This window comes from Jaculus jaculus, chromosome 2 (genome assembly GCF_020740685.1).
Source record: "Jaculus jaculus isolate mJacJac1 chromosome 2, mJacJac1.mat.Y.cur, whole genome shotgun sequence".
Taxonomy (NCBI): Eukaryota; Metazoa; Chordata; class Mammalia; order Rodentia; family Dipodidae; genus Jaculus; species Jaculus jaculus.
In genome coordinates, this window is record NC_059103.1 from 18,931,295 (window position 1) to 18,952,463 (window position 21,169).

General features: G+C 43.8%; 1 protein-coding gene across 4 annotated transcripts in view; it reads right to left on the reverse strand.

Moving 5' to 3' along the window:
* Positions 1 to 5,641: 5,641 nt before the first annotated feature.
* Tpst1 (tyrosylprotein sulfotransferase 1) overlaps positions 5,642 to 21,169 on the reverse strand; it is a 102,622-nt gene continuing 87,094 nt past the window's right edge. For all 4 annotated transcript variants that reach the window (XM_045143372.1, XM_045143370.1, XM_045143371.1 and 1 more), the window contains 3 exons: positions 12,674 to 12,724; positions 9,617 to 9,663; positions 5,642 to 6,083 (listed from right to left, as the gene is read on the reverse strand). In XM_045143372.1, coding sequence (XP_044999307.1) covers positions 9,646 to 9,663; positions 12,674 to 12,724 — 69 coding nt within the window. In that variant the 3' untranslated portion in view covers positions 5,642 to 6,083; positions 9,617 to 9,645. The remainder of the gene's footprint in view (positions 6,084 to 9,616; positions 9,664 to 12,673; positions 12,725 to 21,169) is intronic.

The window sequence follows — 21,169 nt, forward strand, 5'->3', positions numbered from 1 at the left end:
TTTCACAGTACCTAACAACAAAATGATTTCCCTGAAAAACGAATCAATGTTGGATCTTCAGTAATATTAATGAACTCCAGAAAGAATAAAAGTAATTTATTTTTCTAATGAGATGAGTCATTCAGGCTGGACACAGTGGTGCACATGATGGTACACCCATGATCCCAGCAATCCAGAGGAGGCAGAAGTTCAAGGTCATCTTCCCTTATGTAATGAATTGGAGGCCAGCCTGGCATACTTGAGACCCTGTCTCAAAAATTAAAAGAAGAGCTGGGCGTGGTGGTGCACGCCTTTAATCCCAGCACTCGGGAGGCAGAGGTAGGAGGATTGCCATGAGTTCAAGGCCACCCTGAGATGACAGAGTTAATTCCAGGTCAGCCTGGACCAGAGTGAGACCCTACCTTGAAAAACAAAACAAAACAAAACAAAACAAAAAAAATTAAAAGAAGCCTGGTATGGTGGTGCACACTTCTCATCCCAGCACTCAGGAAACAGAGGTAGAAAGATTGTCTTGAGTTTGAGGCAACTCTGAGACTTCCTAGTGAATTCCAAGTCATCCTGGGCTAGCGCAAGACCCTACCTCAAAATAAATGTGGGAGCGGGGGAGGACTGGAGAGATGGCTCAGCAGTTAAAGTCACTTGCTTGTAAAGCCTGGAAGCCTAGGTTTGATCCCTTGGTGCCCATGTATAGCCAGATGCACAAAATGGCACATGTCTCTGGAGTTCATTTGTAGTGGCAGGAGGCCCTGACCTGCCATACTTACTCTCACTCTCTCTGCCTCTCCCTGATTTTTTTTCTGTCTCCCTCTCTCTCTCCAATAAATAAATAAAAATAACTTTAAGCTTGGGCTAGAGCAACACTCTACCTCAAAAATTTTTTTTAAGGATAAGAATCATAACCCACTATAAAAAGATGAAACACATAGAACCTCATATAAACACACAACTACCCCCAACACTCACAGTCATGAACTGCTTTGTTAGGACTTAAACCCTAAGAGTTATAATAAAAATAACCTCTTCTGCCCAATTCTGAAAAATAGGGAGTCATGATAGAAAATAAAATCCTGGCAAAATAGCAAGAGATCCTCAGAGAAACCCAGATAGTCCCAAAATTTTTAGATGTCTCTAGAAATAATGGTTTTAAATCCAGGCATGATGAAGCAAGCCTGTAATGCAAGCAGTCAGGAGTGCGATACCCAGGACCTGCAAAAATCAGTAACATGCAAATATAAAACACCAAGGTGTGGCCATGCTCACTTGTCATCCAAGCTCTGAGAAGGCATAAACATGCAGATCCCAGAAGCTCACTGACAGGCCAGTCGGGAACACTTGGTGAACTCCAAGCCAGTGAAAGACTCCTTTTTGTCTCAAAAAGGATGGATGGTTTAAGCTGGGTGTGGTGGTGCACGCCTTTAATCCCAGCACTCAGGAGGCAGAGGTAGGAGGATTGCCATGAGTTCGAGGCCACCCTGAGACTCCATAGTGAATTCCAGGTCAGCCTAGGCTAGAGTGAGACCGTACCTCGAAAAACAAAACAAAAAAAAAAAGGAAGTGGCTAATGATCCTGGTCCAGTTTCCCAGTACCCATGTAAAGCCACATGCACAAAGTGGCACATGCATCTGGAGTTCATTTACTGGGGTTGGAGGCCCTGGCACACCCATTCTCTCTCTCTCTGCTTGAAAATAAATAAATAAATAAATAAATAAATAAATAAATAAATAAATAAATAAATGGAGCTGGGCATGGTGGTGCATGCCTTTAATCCCAGCACTTGGGAAAGCCGAGGTAAGAGGACTGTTGAGAGTTCAAGGCCAACTTGAGACTACATGCTGTATTCCAGGCCAGCCTGGGACAGAGTGAGGCCCTACCTCAAATCCGCTCCAAATAAATAAGTAAAATAATAATAATAAAATAAAAAGGGGCTGGGGAAATGGCTTAGCAGTTAAGGCTTTGACTGTTAAGCCTAAGGACCCTGGTTCGATTCCCTAGGACTCACGTAAGCCAGATGCACAAGTGGCATTTGCAGTGGCTACAGGCACTGGTGTGCCCATTGTCTTTTTCTCTCTATCTGCCTCTTTCTCTCTCTCTCTCAAATAAATACATAAAATATTTAAAAAATAAAATAAAGAGAAACTAAGAAAGAAACCCTCCTAAACAAAACAAAACCAAAACACTACCAAAAAGGAAAAGAAAAAACAGAGTCCAATGCAGATTTCAAAGCAATAGTGAATGGACTCTTACTTTGCCCACTTCTAACCCCAACCAGCCTGTATTGCACAGTAATACTGTGTGTTGTTACATAGTGCTTAAAATAAGGGTTTAAAGTATGTTTTTTCTTGATTTTTCACCAGGATCAGGAAGTCCTAAGGGCAGCGATGTTAGCACACAAAATTATGCCCATCAAATCACTAAGTCCAAGGGGGAGTATTTAGAAAGTTGTCCTTGAGCACTAATGATGAGTTTCCATTCCTGTACAAAAGTGGTTATTGAGGGGAACAGTAATAGTTAAGTCACAAGCTCTGGAGCCAGGCTGCCTGTGTCTGCACACTGACCCCCGCTGCTTACTGGGTACCCTTGGGTTAGGCATTTTACTTGCCTGAGCTGATGTTTTATCATCTCATCAAATGTAGGTCAAGTCACAGAACCTACCCAAGATGATGATTGCAGGGATGGAGTGAATTCAAGCATGAAAAGTGGCTAACTCTGGGCTTAGACTGTGAGAGCTTGAGGCAATTTCTCTCAGAATGACTGATTAAATGATTGGTAGGGTTATTTTCTTTCATCTTCCATTTTCTTCTTTTATAGTCCAGGCTGGCCTCCAACTTCCTATGTAGCTAAAAATGACTGAACTTCTTGTCTTCCTCCTGCCTCAACTTCTCCAGTACTGAGATCATAGGTATATGTTACCACATGCAGTTTATGTGGTGCTGGGGCTAAAAACCTAGGGCTTTGTACATACCAGGCAAGCTTATTTTATGTATGTATGTATGTACGTACGTACGTATGTACGTATGTATGTATATATTTGAAAGCAGAGTGAGATAGAAGAGGCAGGCAGAATAGACATGCCAGGGCCTCCAGTTTTTGCAAATGAACTCCAGACACATGCGCCACTTTGTGCATCTGGCTGTATGTGGGTACTGTGGAATCAAACCCAGGACATTAGGCTTTGCAGGCAGGTGCTTTAACCACTGAGCAAACCCTCCAGCCCCTTCCTTTTTAAAAAAAATTTTTATAAATAGATAAATAAATAAATAGAATATTAAAAAAAGAGTACCTAGGAGAGAGAGAGAAAAACACACACACACACAAAGCCAGGCATGGTGATGCACACCTTTAATCCCAGCACTTGGGAGGCAGAGGTAGGAGGGTTTCTGTGAGTTCAAGACCAGTTTGGGCTACAGTAAAACCATACTGATGCAGGATTTTGGGGTTCAGAAGGAGTCCCCAAACTTATAAACCCCAATTTTGGCCTCACATACACAAGTGCATGTGTACCCTCACATATACATGTGCCCCAACACATGAACACAAATACACACCCATCGCATACACACACACACACACACACACACACGAAAGGTAGGAAGTAGGTAGCTATACTGGTTAGTCTCCCACAAGCTCATATTTTGAGCACTTGGTCCCAGCTTGTGGTACCATTTAAGGCTGTGGAACTTTTTGTTATTTTTATTTATTTATTTGAGAGTGACAAAGAGGCAGAGAGAGAGAGAGGGAGAGAATGGGCGCGCCAGGGCCTCCAGCCACTGCAAACGAACTCCAGATGTGTGCGCCCCCTTGTGCATCTGGCTAACGTGGGTCCTGGGGAGTCGAGCCTTGAACCGGGGTCCTTAGGCTTCACAGGCAAGCGCTTAACTGCTAAGCCATCTCTCCAGCCCGGCTGTGGAACTTTTAAAAGCCTGGTGTTAGTAGGTCATGAGGGGCTGGACTTTGAAGGGTCTATCTACCCATCCCTTGCTCTCTGCTTCCTGGTTGGCCATGATGTGAACATGCCTCTGCCACACATGGACTTGCTCTGCCACACCTTCCCTGCCACGGAAAACAGAAAGCTTTTTGAAACCATGAGCTGGGAATCTTGGTCATGACCATGCAAAAGTAGCTAATACTAGTGTCCACTTTTCAAAGAGGCTAGGGAAAATTCCTGAGGATAGGTAAGTCGCAGACCCAAGAATGAGAAGGAGGCTACCAGGCCAGCAGGAGAGGGAAGGCATTCCAGGGAGATAGGTCTGAGCCAGACTGGATCCGCTGCTCTAAATGAGGTAGGGCAGTTTTAAGGGGGGACAGGGCCAGGACAAGAGGGCAAATGGGGAAACTGTTTACAAGACGATGTGTTTTAACAGTCTAGGTGACAGAAGGTGAGGTTGGGGACAGAGGAGTTGGAGGGAAGCAGATGAATTTAATAAAGGTCAAAGGTTTTCTAAGTGGGTGGAAAAGGGTGAAATTAAGGATGACCCTTGTTTTTTTCTTGAGTGACAGGGCGAAAAAATATTGCAGTTACAGACTTTGGGGCTGGGATAATGATAATGTTCAGTGAGTAGCACATGGAACATAATAAATGGGACAGTTATCTTTTAGTTCTTCTGTGTTCCATAACAAATGTCTTCCTAAAAACAGCTCCAAACAGTAAGTTTATTCTTAAATACAGTATGCCAGAGTGAAGTAGAACAGGATTCTGAACTGGATGGGAATAGGTCTTTCTGAAATAAAGGAAGAGAAAACTTCACTAAGAAATGATGCCTCGGACTGGAGAACTGGCTCAGTGGTTAAAGGTGCTTGCGTACAAAGCCTGACAGCCTGAGTTTGATTACCCGGCATCTGCATAAACAGGTGCACAAAATAGCACATTTGTCTGGAGTTCATTTGCATTGGCAGGAGTTCCTGGTCATTCACTCACTCTCTTTCTGTCTCAATTAATTAATTAAAAAAGAGATTATGACATCTCAACTAGACACACTGTTGTTAACACCAACATCTAATAAGCTGTTATTAACTTTTTTATTTTATTTCTTTTCAGGTAAGGTCTTGCTCTAGTCTGGGCTGACCTGGAATTTACTCTGTAGTCTCAGGGTGGCCTCAAACTTATGGCAATCCTCCTACCTCTGCCTCCTGGGTGCTGGGATTAAAGGCATGTGCCATCCCACCTGGCAATGTTTTATTTTATTTATTTGAGAGAGAGAAAGGGAGAGAGGGAGATTGGGCATGCTAGGGCTTCAGCCACTGCAAATAAACTTCAGATGCATGTGCCACCTTGTGCATCTGACTTATGTGGGGCCTGGGGAATCAAAACTGGGTCCTTTGGCTTTGCAAGAAAGCGTCTTAATCATTGAGCCACCCTTTCAGCCCCTAATAAACTCTTTCTTTAAAATATTTTATTTTAATTTATTCGAGAGAGAGAGAGAAAGTGAGAATGGGCATGCCAGGGCCTCCAGCCACTGCAAACAAACTCCCGACACATGCACCACCTAGTGCATCTGGTTTACATGGGTCCTGGGGAATCAAACCTAGATCCTTTGGCTTTGCAGGCAAGAGCCTTAGCTGCTAAGCCATCCTTCCAGCCCCCCCAATAAACTCTTATGCTGTTCTGAAATCACTTAAGGAAAACATGAAGCTACTAGGATGTTTCACATTTAAAGCTTTTATTTTGAAAAATAAAATACAAAAGTCATTAAGTTGTAAATGTATACGGTAGTTTCCCAACTTCTCAGAAACAATACAAGTAATTATTTAAATAATTAAGACATTTGATATTATCCACAGCAATACATTTAAACAGGCACAGGTGTTCTACAAAACATTGGAACGTGTATAGACAACCTATTCCAAAATGAAACATCCCAATTTTTGCTTACAGAATGAGATTTGTAAACCCTCCCCTTGAAATCCAAGTTTGGAATCCGGTAAGGATAAGAGCAGTTCCAACCGAAGCAGGCGTCCCCTCTGGGCTCCTCCTCCATGGTCTATGGGCGTCCTTGGAATCAGTCAGCATGCCCATGTGAGCAGCACCTCCTCCCTCAGTGGCAGGAGAACAGGAGACATCAGCAGGGGACAGCAGTAGTCTTCCCTGGGGTAAACAAACAGCATGTGGTTACAGGCCTGGATCAGTCTGCCCTGCCGGGGCCCCATCCCAGCCAGCATCCTGGTTTGTAGAAGGAGCTCTGTGAGCTCCTGCAGTTTTAGAATATTAGAAAAAGAGAAGGCAGGAGGACAGGCACACCACCGCTGAGGGGCTGAGGGAAGCTTCCACATGTCTATGACTGCCTTTGAAATATAAAATAGGCAGCCAAAGTGAGGGCTACCACCCTTTCTAAGTGACAGCAAGGGTCATCTTTGATGAAGCTACATAGAGGGCCTGACATAGAGTAGCCAAGGTCAACAGGCTGACTTTTCACCTAAGGTTCCCGAGAACAGTGATCACTGCTCAAATGTCAGAGGGACAGGAAACACTAGAGCAAGGTATCCTGGAACCCTGTGCTCCTACCCTGCTTATCTGAAGTCCTTTTCCCATTGCCCTTGGACAACCCACCTGCCCCAGAGGCAAACCTGGGTGAAATGCCACCCTGGAAGCCATGCTCAGACTGGAGTCAGGGGATGTACACTCTACCTTATGAAACAGGTGGTTGGTGAGTGAGTCCCATGGGTGTGTTGGTGAGATGGGCATTGCCTACACATTTAGAGAACATTTGAGTAAGCAAAATGACGTGAAGCCCAGTGGCTGTTACACATATACACATATGTGCACAGTGTAACATAAGCTCAGCATCTGCTCCTAGTGAAAAGCCAGCCAAAGTCCTGAAATCTAGTGATGTCATTAGCTGAAGACACACATGACTTTTATTTATTTATAGCAGAGAGGGAGAGAGAGGAGGGGGGAGGAGAGAAGGACAGGGAGACAGAATAGGCATACCAGGGCCCTAGTCTAATATAAATAAATAAACTCCAGATACATGTGCCACTTTGTGCATCTGGTTTTACATGGGTACTGGGGAATTGAACCTGGGTCCTTAGGCTTTGCAGGCAAGCACCTTAACCACTGAACCATCTCTCCAGCCTTGAAGACACTCGTGATTTTTTAATATTTATTTATTTGAACGACAGAGACAGAAAGAAAGAATGAGCACCACAGGCCCTCCAGCCACTGCAAATGAACTCCAGACAAGTGTGTCCCCTTGTACATCTGGCTCACATGAGTCCTAGGGAATTGAACCTGGGTTCTTTGGCTTTGCAGGCAAATGCCTTAACCGCTAAGCCATCCCTCCAGCCTGACACCCATGATTTTGACATGACATAGTAATGTCCACAGCAAATAATAAAAGTTGTTCAGATTGTTCAACTTTCTCAACTAGTACAATGGAAGTAATAATAATCATATGCTTGTCAGAATGCTCTGAGAACTGATGAGATCATATATATCATGTTATACATTATATATCATATAGTACTTATATGTATACACACATATATGTATGTATAATGGTATGGAGTATTTCTCAATACATGGTTATTATATAAAATAAAAAAAAAATTTTTGTTTTGTTTTTTGAGGTAGGGTCTTGCTCTAGCCCAGGCTGACTGGAATTAGTCTCAGACTGGCCTTGAACACAGAGATCCTCCTACTTCAGCCTCCTGAGGGATGTAATTAAAGGTGTGTCACCACACCTGGCAAAAAAATATTTTTTTTTAATTTATTTATTTATTTATTTGAGAGTGACAGACACAGAGAGAAAGACAGATAGAGGGAGAGAGAGAGAATGGGCGCGCCAGGGCTTCCAGCCTCTGCAAACGAACTCCAGACGCGTGCGCCCCCTTGTGCATCTGGCTAACGTGGGACCTGGGGAACCGAGCCTCGAACCGGGGTCCTTAGGCTTCACAGGCAAGTGCTTAACCGCTAAGCCATCTCTCCAGCCCAATATTTTTTTTTTTTGAGACCTTGAACTCCTGATCCTCCTGCCTCTACCTCTCAAGAGCTGGGATTACAGGTGTGCACCACCATTCCTGCTTCATGTGGTACTAGGGATTTGAACCCAAGTTTTCATGCATGAGAGGAAAACGTTTTCCCAACTGAGCCAGATCCCAGCCCTATAAAATAAAAATTAAAAATGAAAGAAAATCTAGGGCTAGAGAAATGGCTTAGAGAGGTTAAGGCATTTGTCTGTGAAGCCTAAGGACCCAGGTTTGATTCCCCAGTACTCATGTAAGCCAGATGCACAAGGTGGTGCATGCATTTGGAATTCGTTTGCACTCTGGCTCTCTCTCTCTTTCCTTCCCTTCCTTCCTCTCTCTCGCTAATAAATAAAAGTTTTAAAAAAGACTAAATTGAAATGATGTAAAATCACATTTTAAAATAAATAAAATAGGGCTAGAGAGATGGCTTAGTAGTTAAGGCACTTGCCTGGGAAGCCTAAGTACTCAAGTTCAAATCTCTAGGTCCCACATTAGCCAGCCACACGGTGATGCAAGGATGCAAGGTCACACATGTGCACAAGGGGGCACATGCATCTGGAGTTAATTTGCAGTGGCTAAAGGTCCTGGGGTCCCCATTCTTCCCTCCCTTCGTCCCTCTCTCTTAAAAATAAATAAATAAAAAATAAAGCTGGGCATGGTGGCACAGCCTTTAATCCCAGCACTTAGGAGGCAGAGGTAGGAGGATCACCATGAGTTCAAGGTCACCCTGAGACTACATATGAATTCCACATCAGCCTGGGCTACAGTCAGACCCTACCTGGAAAAATCAAAATAAGATAAAATAATAAAATTAATAATAATAAATAAATAAAATCCAACAGCAAAATTGTGAGAAAGCAATCTGTACTGTGTTTTCAGAAACATTTTTCAAGTTCCAATTGATGTTCAAGTTTCAACATGCTGACAGGATTTCTGGAAGACCTGGGTGGGAGGTTGGCTCTAGAAGCTATATGTCAGCTTTGCCACCAAGGTGCTCGTGTCCTGGATGTGGATCTGATAATGCTCGTGCATTTCGGAAGAGGAGGTACTTCTTTAGGAGGCCTGGCTGACCTGACACACATCTTGCCCTGCACCAGAACCAGGGAAATTAATCACAATACATGAAAATGAACAAGAGTGACATAAGAAGCCAACCAACCCCAAAATACATGGATGAGTGCAAAAACACCTTCAAGTTCAGATGCAGAGAAAGCAGGGGATGCTGGCAGAAGCCCTGGCTGGAAGTCAGGAGGTGCTCTGTGACATGACTGACAAGGGACTGGGCTCTTGGATTAGTTTTCTTCATAGAAAATGGGGCTTCCTGGTCTCCAGGGCTCTTATCTTTCATACTTTTAAATCCCTCTTCACGAGGACAACAGCATCTAACACTATTTCCATGCTTACTCTGTTCCAGGTTCTTTGAAGATGTCATTATGGCTAGATCTGACCCTCAAACTCTGATTAAGACGCTCTTCATTTTACAGATCTGGAAAGGAAGGCATGCAGTGTGTGTCTTTCATGCTATACAGGAAGTGACAGCCAGTTGCCAACCCTGGTGGTGTGTTACCAGAGCCATCCATGCCCTCCATCTGGCATAACCACTGACAGCCCATGTGGCAAAACCCATGCCCAGCAGCACCCGTCAGGCCTTACCTCACTGTGACAGCGTCCAGGCTCCACTACTACTCCACTTGCTCAGTCTGTTGAAGGAAGCAAGAGATGGTAAGTATACAAAGTGACTGGTCCCACCGAAACCCTGGCCTGGTTCACAGAGGAACTCGGCCTGCAACTGCTGCAAACTAAGCAACTGGCCTGGTCTTTCCCATGTTCCAGGGACTACCCTGAGTGAGGGGGTGTTTGCAGCTCATGAGCCCCACAGATAACAGCTGAGTGGTAAGAGATGAGATGACAGGGTAAGGACTGGTCAACAAGATTAACCATATGGTCAGAGGATTGGGCTTTGAGCCGGTCTGGCCTAGAGAGGCCCACAAAATTAAACCTCAATTAAAACACCGGGTGCTGGAGTCCAGGGAGCTTCCTCATTAGACAGCACATAGATGAGTAGACCCGGACTCCATGGAAGATGGCATGTGGCTATATTCAGGGCTTTCCCAAACCTGGCCTCGTATGTCTCTTTGGTAGCTCTGGCTGACCTGGAACTCACTATGTAGACCAGGCTGGTCTTTCAGCAATCTTCCTGCCTCTGTCTCTTAATGCTGGAATTGTAGGCATGTGCAGCCACATCCAGTGGGTTTCCATTCTTTTTTTTAAATTTTTCTTCCCTTCGATTTTTCGAGATAGGGTCTTACTCTAGCCCAGGCTGACCAGGAATTCATGTAGTCTCAGGCTGGCCTTGACCTAGTGGTGATCCTCCAACCTCAGCCTCTTGAATACTGGGATTAAAGGTGTGAGCCACTAAGCCCAGCCTAGCCTCCATTCTTCTCTCTCTCTCTCTCTCTCTTTTTTTCTTTTCTTTTCTTTTGCTTTTTTTCCAAGGTAGAGTTTCTCACTCTAGCCCAGGCCAACCTGGAATTCACTATTTTTGTCCCAGGCTGGCCTTGAACTTACTGTAATCTTCCTACCTCTCCCTCCCAGATACTGGTAGTAACATATAGCACTACACCCAACATTCAATTTCTTTTCTTTCTTTCTTTTTATGAGAGGAAAACAACAGAGAAAGAGAGAGAATTGGCATGTCAGGGCCTCTAGCCCCTGCAGCAGAACTCCAGACGCATGTGCACTTTGTGGGCGTGCATCACTTTGTGCGCCTGGCTTACATGGGTTCTGGGGAGTCAAACCTGGGTCCTTAGGCTTTGCAGGCAAGCGCCTTAACTGCTAAACCAACTATCCAGCCCTCCATTCTTTTGTTTGTTTTTTAAAAATATTTTATTTGTTTACTTACTTATTTGAGAGGGAGGGAGGGAGGGAGAGAGAGAATGGGCACGCCAGGGCCTCTAGCCACTGTAAACAAACTAGATGCAGGTACCACCCTGTGCATCTGGCTTACATAGGTACTGGAGAATCAAACCAAGGTCCTTAGGCTTAATAGGCAAGTGCCTTAACTGCTAAGCCATCTTTCTAGCCCCAGCCCTCCATTCTTATTTAAAACAAAAATTTTTAAATTTAATTTTATCTTTATTTACTTATTTGAAAGAGAGAGAGAGACACAGAGATGGGGGGCAGGTAGAGGGAGAGAATGGGCATGCTAGGGCAACTAGCCACTACAAACAAACTCCAGACACCTGCCACCTTACCTTGTGCCTCTGGCTTATGTGGGTGGGTCTTGGGGAATTGAACCTGGGTCCTTTGGCTTTGCAGGCAAGCACCTTAACCACTAAGCAATCCCTCCAGCCCTAAACCAAAATTCTTTATAGAATCTCTTATAGGTGTGTGTGTGTGTGTGTTTAAATAAAGTTACCACAGTAAGCTGCTCATAGTGCCTATAGAGGTCAGAGACAACTTTCGGGTTGGTCCCAGCCTGTCCACTTCCTTTGAGGCAGGGCTTCTCACTCTACTGTTCTCTGATGCACTTGCCAGGAGCTTCTGGGAAATTTTCCTCTCTCTCTCTCTCTCTCTCTCATTAAAAAAGGGGGGGAGGAGGCTGGAGAGATGGCTTTAGCAGTTAAGGTGTTTGCCTGCAAAGCCTAAGGACCCCGGTTCTAGTCTCCAGGACCCATGTAAGTCAGATGCACGAGGAGGCTGGAGGCCCTGTCACGCCCATTCTCTCTCTCTCTCAAATAAATAAATAAAATATATTTAAGAAAAAAGAGAGAAGGTGCTGGAGGGATGGCTTAGCAGTTAAGGCATTTATCTGCATAGTCAAAGGTTCAATTCCCCAGGACCCACGTAAGCCAGATGCAAAAGGGGGCACATGTGTCTAGAGTTCATTTGCAGTGGCTGGAGCCATGCCACACCCATTCTCTTTCTCTCTCCCTCACTCTCTTTCTCTCTTTCTTTCTGTCAAATAAATTATTTAAAAAACAAGAAGGAAAGAAAAAGTGCATGCCCAGCATAGTGGTCTCCTGCTGCTACAAAGGAACCATCATATACACGTGCCACTTTGGGTCTGGCTTTATGTGGGCTAGGCAGAGTCTCCAAGGTACTGTCCTTCCATGTGGAACACAGCATGGCTTCTGTACAACTGCAAGCAATCAGGTTTAGGTTATAACACAGCCCTGCCTTAAATTTGGAAGATTATGAGCTCACTGTAATTAGGACTGCTAAATTATTTAAGTCAGGATCAACTCATACCAGAGGCCAATGTTCTATCACCAGCAAATATCATTTTTCTTTTTCTGTTTTTTTGTTTTGTTTTGTTTTGTTTTTCAAGGTAGAATCTCACTGTAGCCCAGGCTGACCTGGAATTCACTTTGTAGTCCCAGACTGGCGTTGAACTCTGCGATCCACCTACCTCTGCCTCCCAAGTGCTGGGATTAAAGGCGTGCGCCACCACGTCCAGTTTCTATTTCTGTTTGTTTGTTTTTTTTGAGTCAGGGTCTCACTATGCAACCCAGGCTGGCCTTGAACATGATGCAATGATCTTCCTCCTGCCTTACTTTTCCAAATGTTGGGATGACAGGTGTGAGTGACTGTTCTTGGCTTTCCTCTAATTTTCTTGTTTTTTGTTTCACTGTCTCTCAAAAAGGTTACTTAGATGGAAGGGCCCATCTCTTACACAAAAGAGGGGAAAGCGGACACAGTGTACAGTACCTGGGGTTTTTCTTTAAGAAAGTCAGGTAGTTGAAATTCTCCTTTATAGACCTGGAAAAATCAAAGCAGGCATGAGCTTAAGGAGACAAATGTGTCAGGACATCCATGGTGCCAAGCACAAGATGGGATTTACTGCTTCACTTTCGAGTCTGAAATGAGAGAAGCCTGTCAGTTCAAGGGCACCACAGTGGCAAGACTGAAGAGGACCCCCGCCACCTCCATCCCCTGCAGTGTTACTGACCCAGCGCCCCTCAGCCAGCTGGCTAGGAGTGCATGAAGAATGGCTGAGGAAGAAACACACACAAAACTCAACAGACATGGCAAGTTCCAGTCATTCTAGAATATGTTCCTCTGAGCTGTCACTGAATTCTCCACAGCTACAATCATGGATACGGTTCAACTTTACTTTCCTTGACTTACCTACTATTGCTATCATGATGTATTAGATGATTCTTTGTGTGTGCATGTGTGTGTTCATGTGTGGGGGTGTAATCTTTCCTCCGGTTGAAGCTTACCAATTATGCTAGACTTGCTGACCAGAAAGCCCCAGGGATCTGTCCTCTCCACCTCTAGAGAGCTAGAACTATAAGAATATCATTGCAGGTCAGGCTTTTTTTTTTTTTTTTTTTTAAAGACAGAGAAAGGCAGATATATATAGAGAACGGGCACATCAGGGCCTCCAGCCTCTGCAAAAGAGTTCCAGACACATGCACCACCTTATATATCTGGCTTACATAGGTTCTGGGGAATCAAACCTGGGTCCTTTGGCTTTGTAGGCAAGCCCCTTAACTGCTAAGCCATTTCTCCAGCCCAGGTCAGACATTTTTTACGTGGGTTCTGGGAATAGAACTCAGGTCTTCATACTTGTAAAGTGAGCACTTTACCAACTAAGCCATCTCCCCAGGCCCACTATATGATTCTTAAAATAATATCTACTTTTAAACTCATAAAATCTTATAATTACTGGGCATGGTGACACATACCATTAATCCCAGCATTCAGAAGATAGGACAATCACTATGAGTTCAAGGCCACCCTGAGACTACATAGTGAATTCTAAGTCAGCCTGGACTACAGCAAGACCCTACCTTAAAAAAACAAAAACAAATGGAATTTCAAAGGGGAAAGTGGGGGGGGGGGATGGAGGGAATTACCATGGAATATTTTTTTATAATCATGGAAAATGCTAATAAAACTTAAAAAGAAACCAGTCAAGCAAAAACAAAAAAAAACAAGGGCTGGAGGGATGGCTTAGCAGTTAAGGCTCTTGCCCGCAAAGCCAAAGCACTGAGGTTTGACTCCTCAGTACCCACGTAAGCCAGATGCACAAGGTGGCACATGTGTCTGGAGTTCGTTTGCAGTGGCTAGAGGCCCTGGCACACCCATTCTCTCTCTGTGTCAAATAAATAAAAATATTAAAAAGAAAAACAAATCTAAGGCAGGCGTGGTAGTACACGCCTTTAATCCCAGCACTCAGGAGGCAGAGGTAGGAGAATTGCCTTGAGTTTGAGGCTACCCTGAGACTACATAGTGAATTCCAGGTCAGCCTGGGCTACAGCAAGACTGACCTCAAAACCCTCCCCCCAAAATAATCTTATAGGACTAAAGAGATGGCTTAGTGGTTAAGGCACTTGCTTGCAAAGCCAAAGGACTGAGGTTTGATTCCTCAGGACCCACATAAGCCAGATGCACAAGGTGGCACATGTGTCTGGAAAGGCAGTGCCTGGAGGCCCTGGTGCACCCATTCTCTCTCTGCCTCTTTCTTTCTGTCAAATAAATAAATAAATAAATAAAAATAAAATATTGAGGTAGGAGAATTGCTGTGACTTCGAGGCTACCCTTAATTCCAGGTCAGCCAGGGCTTGAGAGAGACCCTCCCTTGAAAAACCAAAAAAAAAAAAAAAATCTTATAGGACTAAAGATAGGCTTAGTAGTTAAGGCGCTTGCCTGTGAAGCCTATGAACCCATGTTCGACTCTCCAGATCCCATGTAAGCCAGATGCACAAAGGTGAGGTAAGCATAAGGTTGCACATGCCCACTAGGTGGTGTAAGCATCTAGAGTTTGATTTCAGTGGCTGAGACCCTGGTGCACCAATTTGCTCTCTCTCTCTTCTCTAAAAATGTTACACAAGAATAAAAACATAAAATTATGGACTGGAGAGATGGCTTGGCACTTAAGGCACTTGCCTGTGATACCTAAGGACCCAGGTTCAATTCCCCAGTACCCACGTAAGCCAGATGTACAAGGTGGCGCATGTGTCTGGAGTTCATTTGCAGTGGCTAGAGACCCTGGTAACCCATTCTCTCTCCATCTGCCCACCCCCCCCAATAAATAAATAAAAAATATTTAAAAAAATAAAACAAATAATATTTTTATTATAAATGTTATCTTGGGGCAGGAGAGATGACTCAGAAGTTAAAGGTACTTGCTTGCAAAATATGATGGTCTGGTTTCAATTTCCCAGTACCTATGTAAAGCCAAATGCACAAAGTGGCACATGCATCTGGAGTTCATTTGCACTGGCAGGAGACCCTGGCATACCCATACTCTCTCTCTCAAATGAATAAATATTTTTTAACTTATAAAAGTTCTTTTCTTGGGCTGGAGAGATGGCTTAGCGGTTAAGCGCTTGCCTGTGAAGCCTAAGGACCCCGGTTCGAGGCTCGGTTCCCCAGGTCCCACGTTAGCCAGATGCACAAGGGGGCGCACGCGTCTGGAGTTCGTTTGCAGAGGCTGGAGGCCCTGGCACACCCATTCTCTCTCTCTCTCCCTCTATCTGTCTTTCTCTCTGTGTCTGTCGCTCTCAAATAAATAAATAAAAATTTAAAAAAAAAAAAAAGTTCTTTTCTTTCTTCCTTTTTTTCCCCTGAGGTAGGGTCTCACTCTAGCCCAGGCTGACCTGGAATTCACTAGGTAATCTCAGGGTGTACTCAACCTCACAGTGATCCTCTTACCTTTGCCTCCCGAGTACTGGGATTAAAGGCATGCACCACCATGCTGCAAACTCAAAAAACCAAAAAAGAAAAGTTATTTTCAATATATAAAAACATGTGTTTAGCATAAGTAAAGGCATGCCCAGTGGTAAAATTAAAAAAAAAAAAGAATATGAAGAGTCAAAAAAGAAAAAAGACCCTCATTTCCAGACACTGTGTGACAAAGGCAGAACTGTAGGATAACACATTTAGAACAGATAAATAGGGCTAGAGAGATGGCTTAGGGGTTAAGGCATTTGCCTACAAAGACAAAGGATCCTGGTTTGATTCTCCAGGACCCACGTTAGCCAGATTCACAAGGGGGTGCATGTGTCTGCAGTTCGTTTGCAGTGGCTGGTGGCCCTAGTTCACCCATTCTCTCCCTCTCTCAAATAAATAAGGGCTGGAGAGATGGCTTAGCGGTTAAGCGCTTGCCTGTGAAGCCTAAGGACCCCGGTTCGAGGCTCGGTTCCCCAGGTCCCACGTTAGCCAGATGCACAAGGGGGTGCACGCGTCTGGAGTTCGTTTGCAGAGGCTGGAAGCCCTGGCGCGCCCATTCTCTCTCTCTTCCTCTATCTGTCTTTCTCTCTGTGTCGGTCACTCTCAAATAAATAAATAAATAAAATTAAAAATAAATAAATAAATAAATAAATAAATAAAATATATTTTAGAATGGATAAATAAGGGCTGGAGAGATGGCTTAGCAGTTAAGGTGCTTGCCTTTGAAGCCTAAAGACCCAGGTTCAATTATCCAGGTCCCACATAAGCTAGATGCACATGATGGATAAATAAAGCCAGGCATGGTGGTGCATGCCTTTAATCCCAGCACTTGGGAGGCAGAGGTAGGTGGATCACTGAGTTCAAGGCCACTCTGAGACTACATGGTGAAATCCAGGACAGCCTGGAATAGAGTGAGACCCTACCTCAAAAAGCCTAAAAACCATGTGGCACATTTATACAATGGAGTTCTACTCAGCAGTAAAGAAAAATGAAGTTATGAAATTTGCAGAAAAATGGATGGATCTGGAAAGGATTATACTAAGTGAGGTAACCCAGGCCCAGAAAGCCAAGTGCCACATGTTCTCTCTCATATGTGGATCCTAGCTGCAGATGATTGGGCTTCTGCGTGAGAAGGAAAATACTTAGTAGCAGAGGCCAGTAAGTTAAAAAGGAGATATAAAGGGAAGAGAAAGGAAGGGAGAAGGGTACTTAATAGGTTGGTATTGTATATATGTAAGTACAATGATTGAGATGGGGAGGAGATATGATGGAGAATGGAATTTCAAAGGGGAAAGTGGGGGGGTATTACCATGGGACATTTTTTATAATCATGGAAAATGTTAATAAAAATTATGAAAAGAAAAAAAAAACCACTAAAAACCAAACAAAAAAATCCCTCCACAATTAGAATAGATAAATAAAAGGGTGCAATAGTGCATGTCCGTGATCCCAGCACTCACAAGGGGAAGGCAGGAAAACCAGGGGTACAAGGTCACCCTCTGCTACACAGTGAGTTTGGAACCAGCCTGGGCTACTATATAAGGCTACCTCAATAAAATAAAATAAATAAAATAAAATAAAATAAATAAAATAAAATAAAATAAAAAGCTAGGCATGATGATTCATACCTATAATCTTAGCACTGAGGCTGAGACAGGAGGATCACTGTCTGTTTGAGGCCAGCCTAGGCTACAGTGAGACCCAATCTCAAAAAAGGAGGGAAACGGAGTGTGGCTCAGCAGCACAGCACTTGACTAGAATGCTCCAGGGAGGAACTGGGGGTGTGGTTCAGTGGAACAGTACTTATCTAGAATCTACAGTGAGAGGCTAGGAGGGCTTGGCTCAGTGTAAACCACCTGACTATTGACTCTCACAGTGAGGAGATGGGTGTGTGGCTCAGCAGCAGAGTGCTTGCCTAGCATGCATGAGTTCCTAAATTCAATCCCTAGCATTACAAAACAAAAAAACCAAGCAAACAAAAAAAGCAATATAGTCAATGTATATACAATGATATATTCTGTAGAAAAATTATTAATTACCATAATGTTTGCATATTAATTGCCACTGTAGAGAGCCAGGCCTTAAAGGATATATCGTCTTAATATGGGTAGTCATTATGAAGGCAAGTGCATTTTGTAACTTGCTGAGGAAGACAAATGAAGTATGAGGCTAAAAATTGAATGCCAGAGCTGAAAAGATGGCTCAGTGGTTAAATGTACTTGCTTGTAAAGCCTGATGGCCAGGTTCAATTCCCCAATGCCCATATAAAGCCAGATGCACAAAGTGGCATATGCACTTGGAGTTTGTTTACAGTGGCAGGAGGCCCTGATGCACTCATTGTCTCCCTCCTTTCCTCTGTCTGTCTCCCTGCAAATGAACAATAAATTTGAATAAAAAATGGAAGTCTAAGGCTGAAGAGATGGCTCAGTGGTTAAAGGCACTTGCTTGCAAACCCTGCTGGCCTGGGGGTTCAATCCCTCAGTACCCACATAAAGCAAGATGCATAAAGTGTCACATGCATCTGGAGTTCATTTGCAGTGGCAAGAGACCCTGGTGCACCCATTCTCTCTCTGCTTGAAAGTAAATAACTATTTAAAAAATAGAATTCTAGCCAGGTGTGGTGGCGCATGCCTTTAATCCCAGCACTCGGGAGGCAGAGGCCGTGAGTTCAAGGCCACCCTAAGACTACATAGTGAATTCCAGGTCAGCTTTGATTAGAGCAAGACCCTACCTCAAAAAAAAAGAATTCTAGTCCAGGCGTGGTGGTACATGCCTTTAATCCCAGCACTCTGGAGGCAGAAGTAGGAGGATCACTGTGAGTTTGAAGGTACCCTAGACTACATGGTGAATTCTAGGTCAGCCTGGGCTCAAGTGAGACTCTATCTCAAAAAAACAAAAAAACAAAACAAAAAAAAAGAATTCTATACTAAATTATTAAGATTTGGTCCATTAATGGGGGCAAAATCTATTTAGGAGCCACTTTCCAGAATGGTTTATCCCACAAGGGTTTCAGATAACCAAAGTTTTACAAGTTACAAGCCAGGGGGTGGTAGCACACGCCTTTAATCCCAGCACTGAGAGGCAGAGGTAGAAGGATCACTGTGAGTTCAAGGCCACCCTGAGACTCCATAGTGAATTCCAGGTCAGCCTGGGCTAGAGTGAGACCCTACCTTGCAAAACAAAACAAAACAAAACAAAACAAAACAAAACAAAACAAAACAAAACAAAACAAAACAAGGCTGGAGCAAAGTTTTACAAGTTACAAGAAAAACTTGCAGAAATATTGTGAGGCTAGTTCTGTACGGCTCATTTTTCTAGACAATCTTAAAGCCTTTTAAAATAATTTTCATGCTAGAAATGTTTGTGGGCACATCATAAGACACATGTACTTTGCTATTTGAGAGGGCATCCTCTGAAATGGAGCCCCGCTGGCCTCTTCCTCTGGTATTTTATGACTGCATGAATCCGTCCGAGTTCATCTCTTGACTTGCTTCTGACAACCAGAATGTGGCTGAAGTGCTGGGTGCTCGTGACAGTAGGCTACAGTCTCTGTCTTCATTTCAGGCACTCCCTCTGCTGGCTTGTTACAAGGGAAGCCAGCTGTAAGACCTGACACCTCCAGCCAACAGCCAGGGAGGACCTTAAGCCTGCCAAAGGTTACAAGTGAGCGGGAAGTGGGTCCTCTGCCAGCTAGGCCTGGAGGTGCATCATGGGCTGCAACTTCTTTTGATAGATCTGGCGCTTGGAGCAGCTAGATGAGCTACAGCAAAGTCTGACTCACAGAAACTTGTTGTTTGTTGTTATAAGCTGCTAATAGGCCTTAAGGCAATTTGTCATGTCTCAACAGACAAACAGCATAGGAACAGAGTTAAAGTGAGAAATGAAATCATGTTGTAGCACACATCTGAAGTAGCCAGGAGTGATGGTACACAGTTTCAGCACTTGGGAGGCAGAGCTAGGAGGGTCACCCTGGGCTAGAGTGAAACCCTTTCTCAAAAAGAGCCAGTCATGTTCACTGCTGTGCTCCTGTTACTGAGTATTGTATATATGTAATTACAATGATTGTAATGGGGAGGTAATATGATGGAGAATGGAATTTCAAATGGGAAAGTGTGGGGGTGGGGAGGGAGGGAATTACCATGGGATATATTTTATAATCATGGAAAATGTTAATAAAAATTAAAAAAAAAAAGAGAGAGAGAGAAGGTCTCACTCTGCAGCCAAGCTGACCTGTGACTATGTAGACCAAGTTGGCATTGAATTTGTGGCAAATCTCCTGCCTCTGCTCCTGTAGTGCTAAAATTACAGGCATGTGTCACTATGCCTAGCACCCTATCCCGTTTATTTTCTAAACAACAAGCAAACCAAACATATCCACCCAACATATTTAGCCAGACTTGGGAGTACATACCTTTAGTTCCAGCACCTGGAAAACTGAAGTAGAAGGATCACCATATGCTGGGTGTGGTAGTGTACACCTTTACTCCCAGCACTCAAGAGGCAGAGGTAGGAGGATCCCTGTGAGTTCAAGGCCAGCCTGAAACTACAGAGCGAGTTCCAGGTCAGCCTGGATTAGAGTGAGACCCTATCTCAGAAAAAAAAAAAAGTTAAAAAGACAAATCTGCTGGGAATGGTGACTCATGTTTGTAGTTCAAATACTTGGGAAGCTGGGGCAAGAAAATTACCTCAAGATGGAGGCCAGCCTGAGCTACATAGTAAGTTACTGGCAAGTATAGTCTAAAGAATGAGACCCTGTCTAAAAACAATTGAAGGAAAAGAGGGATGGATGGATGGATAGATGGATGGAAGGAAGGAGGGAGAGAGAGAGAGAGTAAAAGAACCAGAAATGGAAAAATATATTTAAGATGCTTCAGACAAAACATTAATAATAAGATAGGCTCAAATAAATAAGCATCTCATTAGAAAATAAGAATATAGCCGGGCATCGTGGAGGCACACGCCTTTAATCACAGCACTCAGGAGGGAGGATTGCCATGAGTTCAAGGCCACCCTGAGACTACATAGTGAATTCCAGGTCAGCCTGGGCTAGAGGAAGACCCTACCTCAAAAAACAAAGTTTCCTTTAGGGGCTGAGGAGACTGCTCAGTGGTTAAAGTTTCCTGCTTGCAAAGCCTTACTGTAGCTCCAGGCTGGTCTCAAAGCTCATAGCAATCCTCCTACCTCTGCCTCCCCAGTGCTGGAATTAAAGGTGTGCACCACCATGCTTGGCAAGAAGAAACTTTTTATGGGATAAACTATTCTGTCCCTGTCAGTTGTGTTGGTTAAAAAAAATCTAAGCATGCATTAAAACATTTAGTGCCAGAAAAATAAATGAATATATTGTAAATAAATTCAATTAAAATAAAAGTTGTCACCAACAATTAAAAAAAAAAAAAGAGCCAGTCATGGTGACACACGCCCTTAATCCTAGCACTTGGTAGGCAGAGGTAGGAGGATCGCCTTGAGCTCGAGGCCACCCTGAGAATACAGAGTTTATTACAGGTCAGCCTAAGCTAGAGTGAG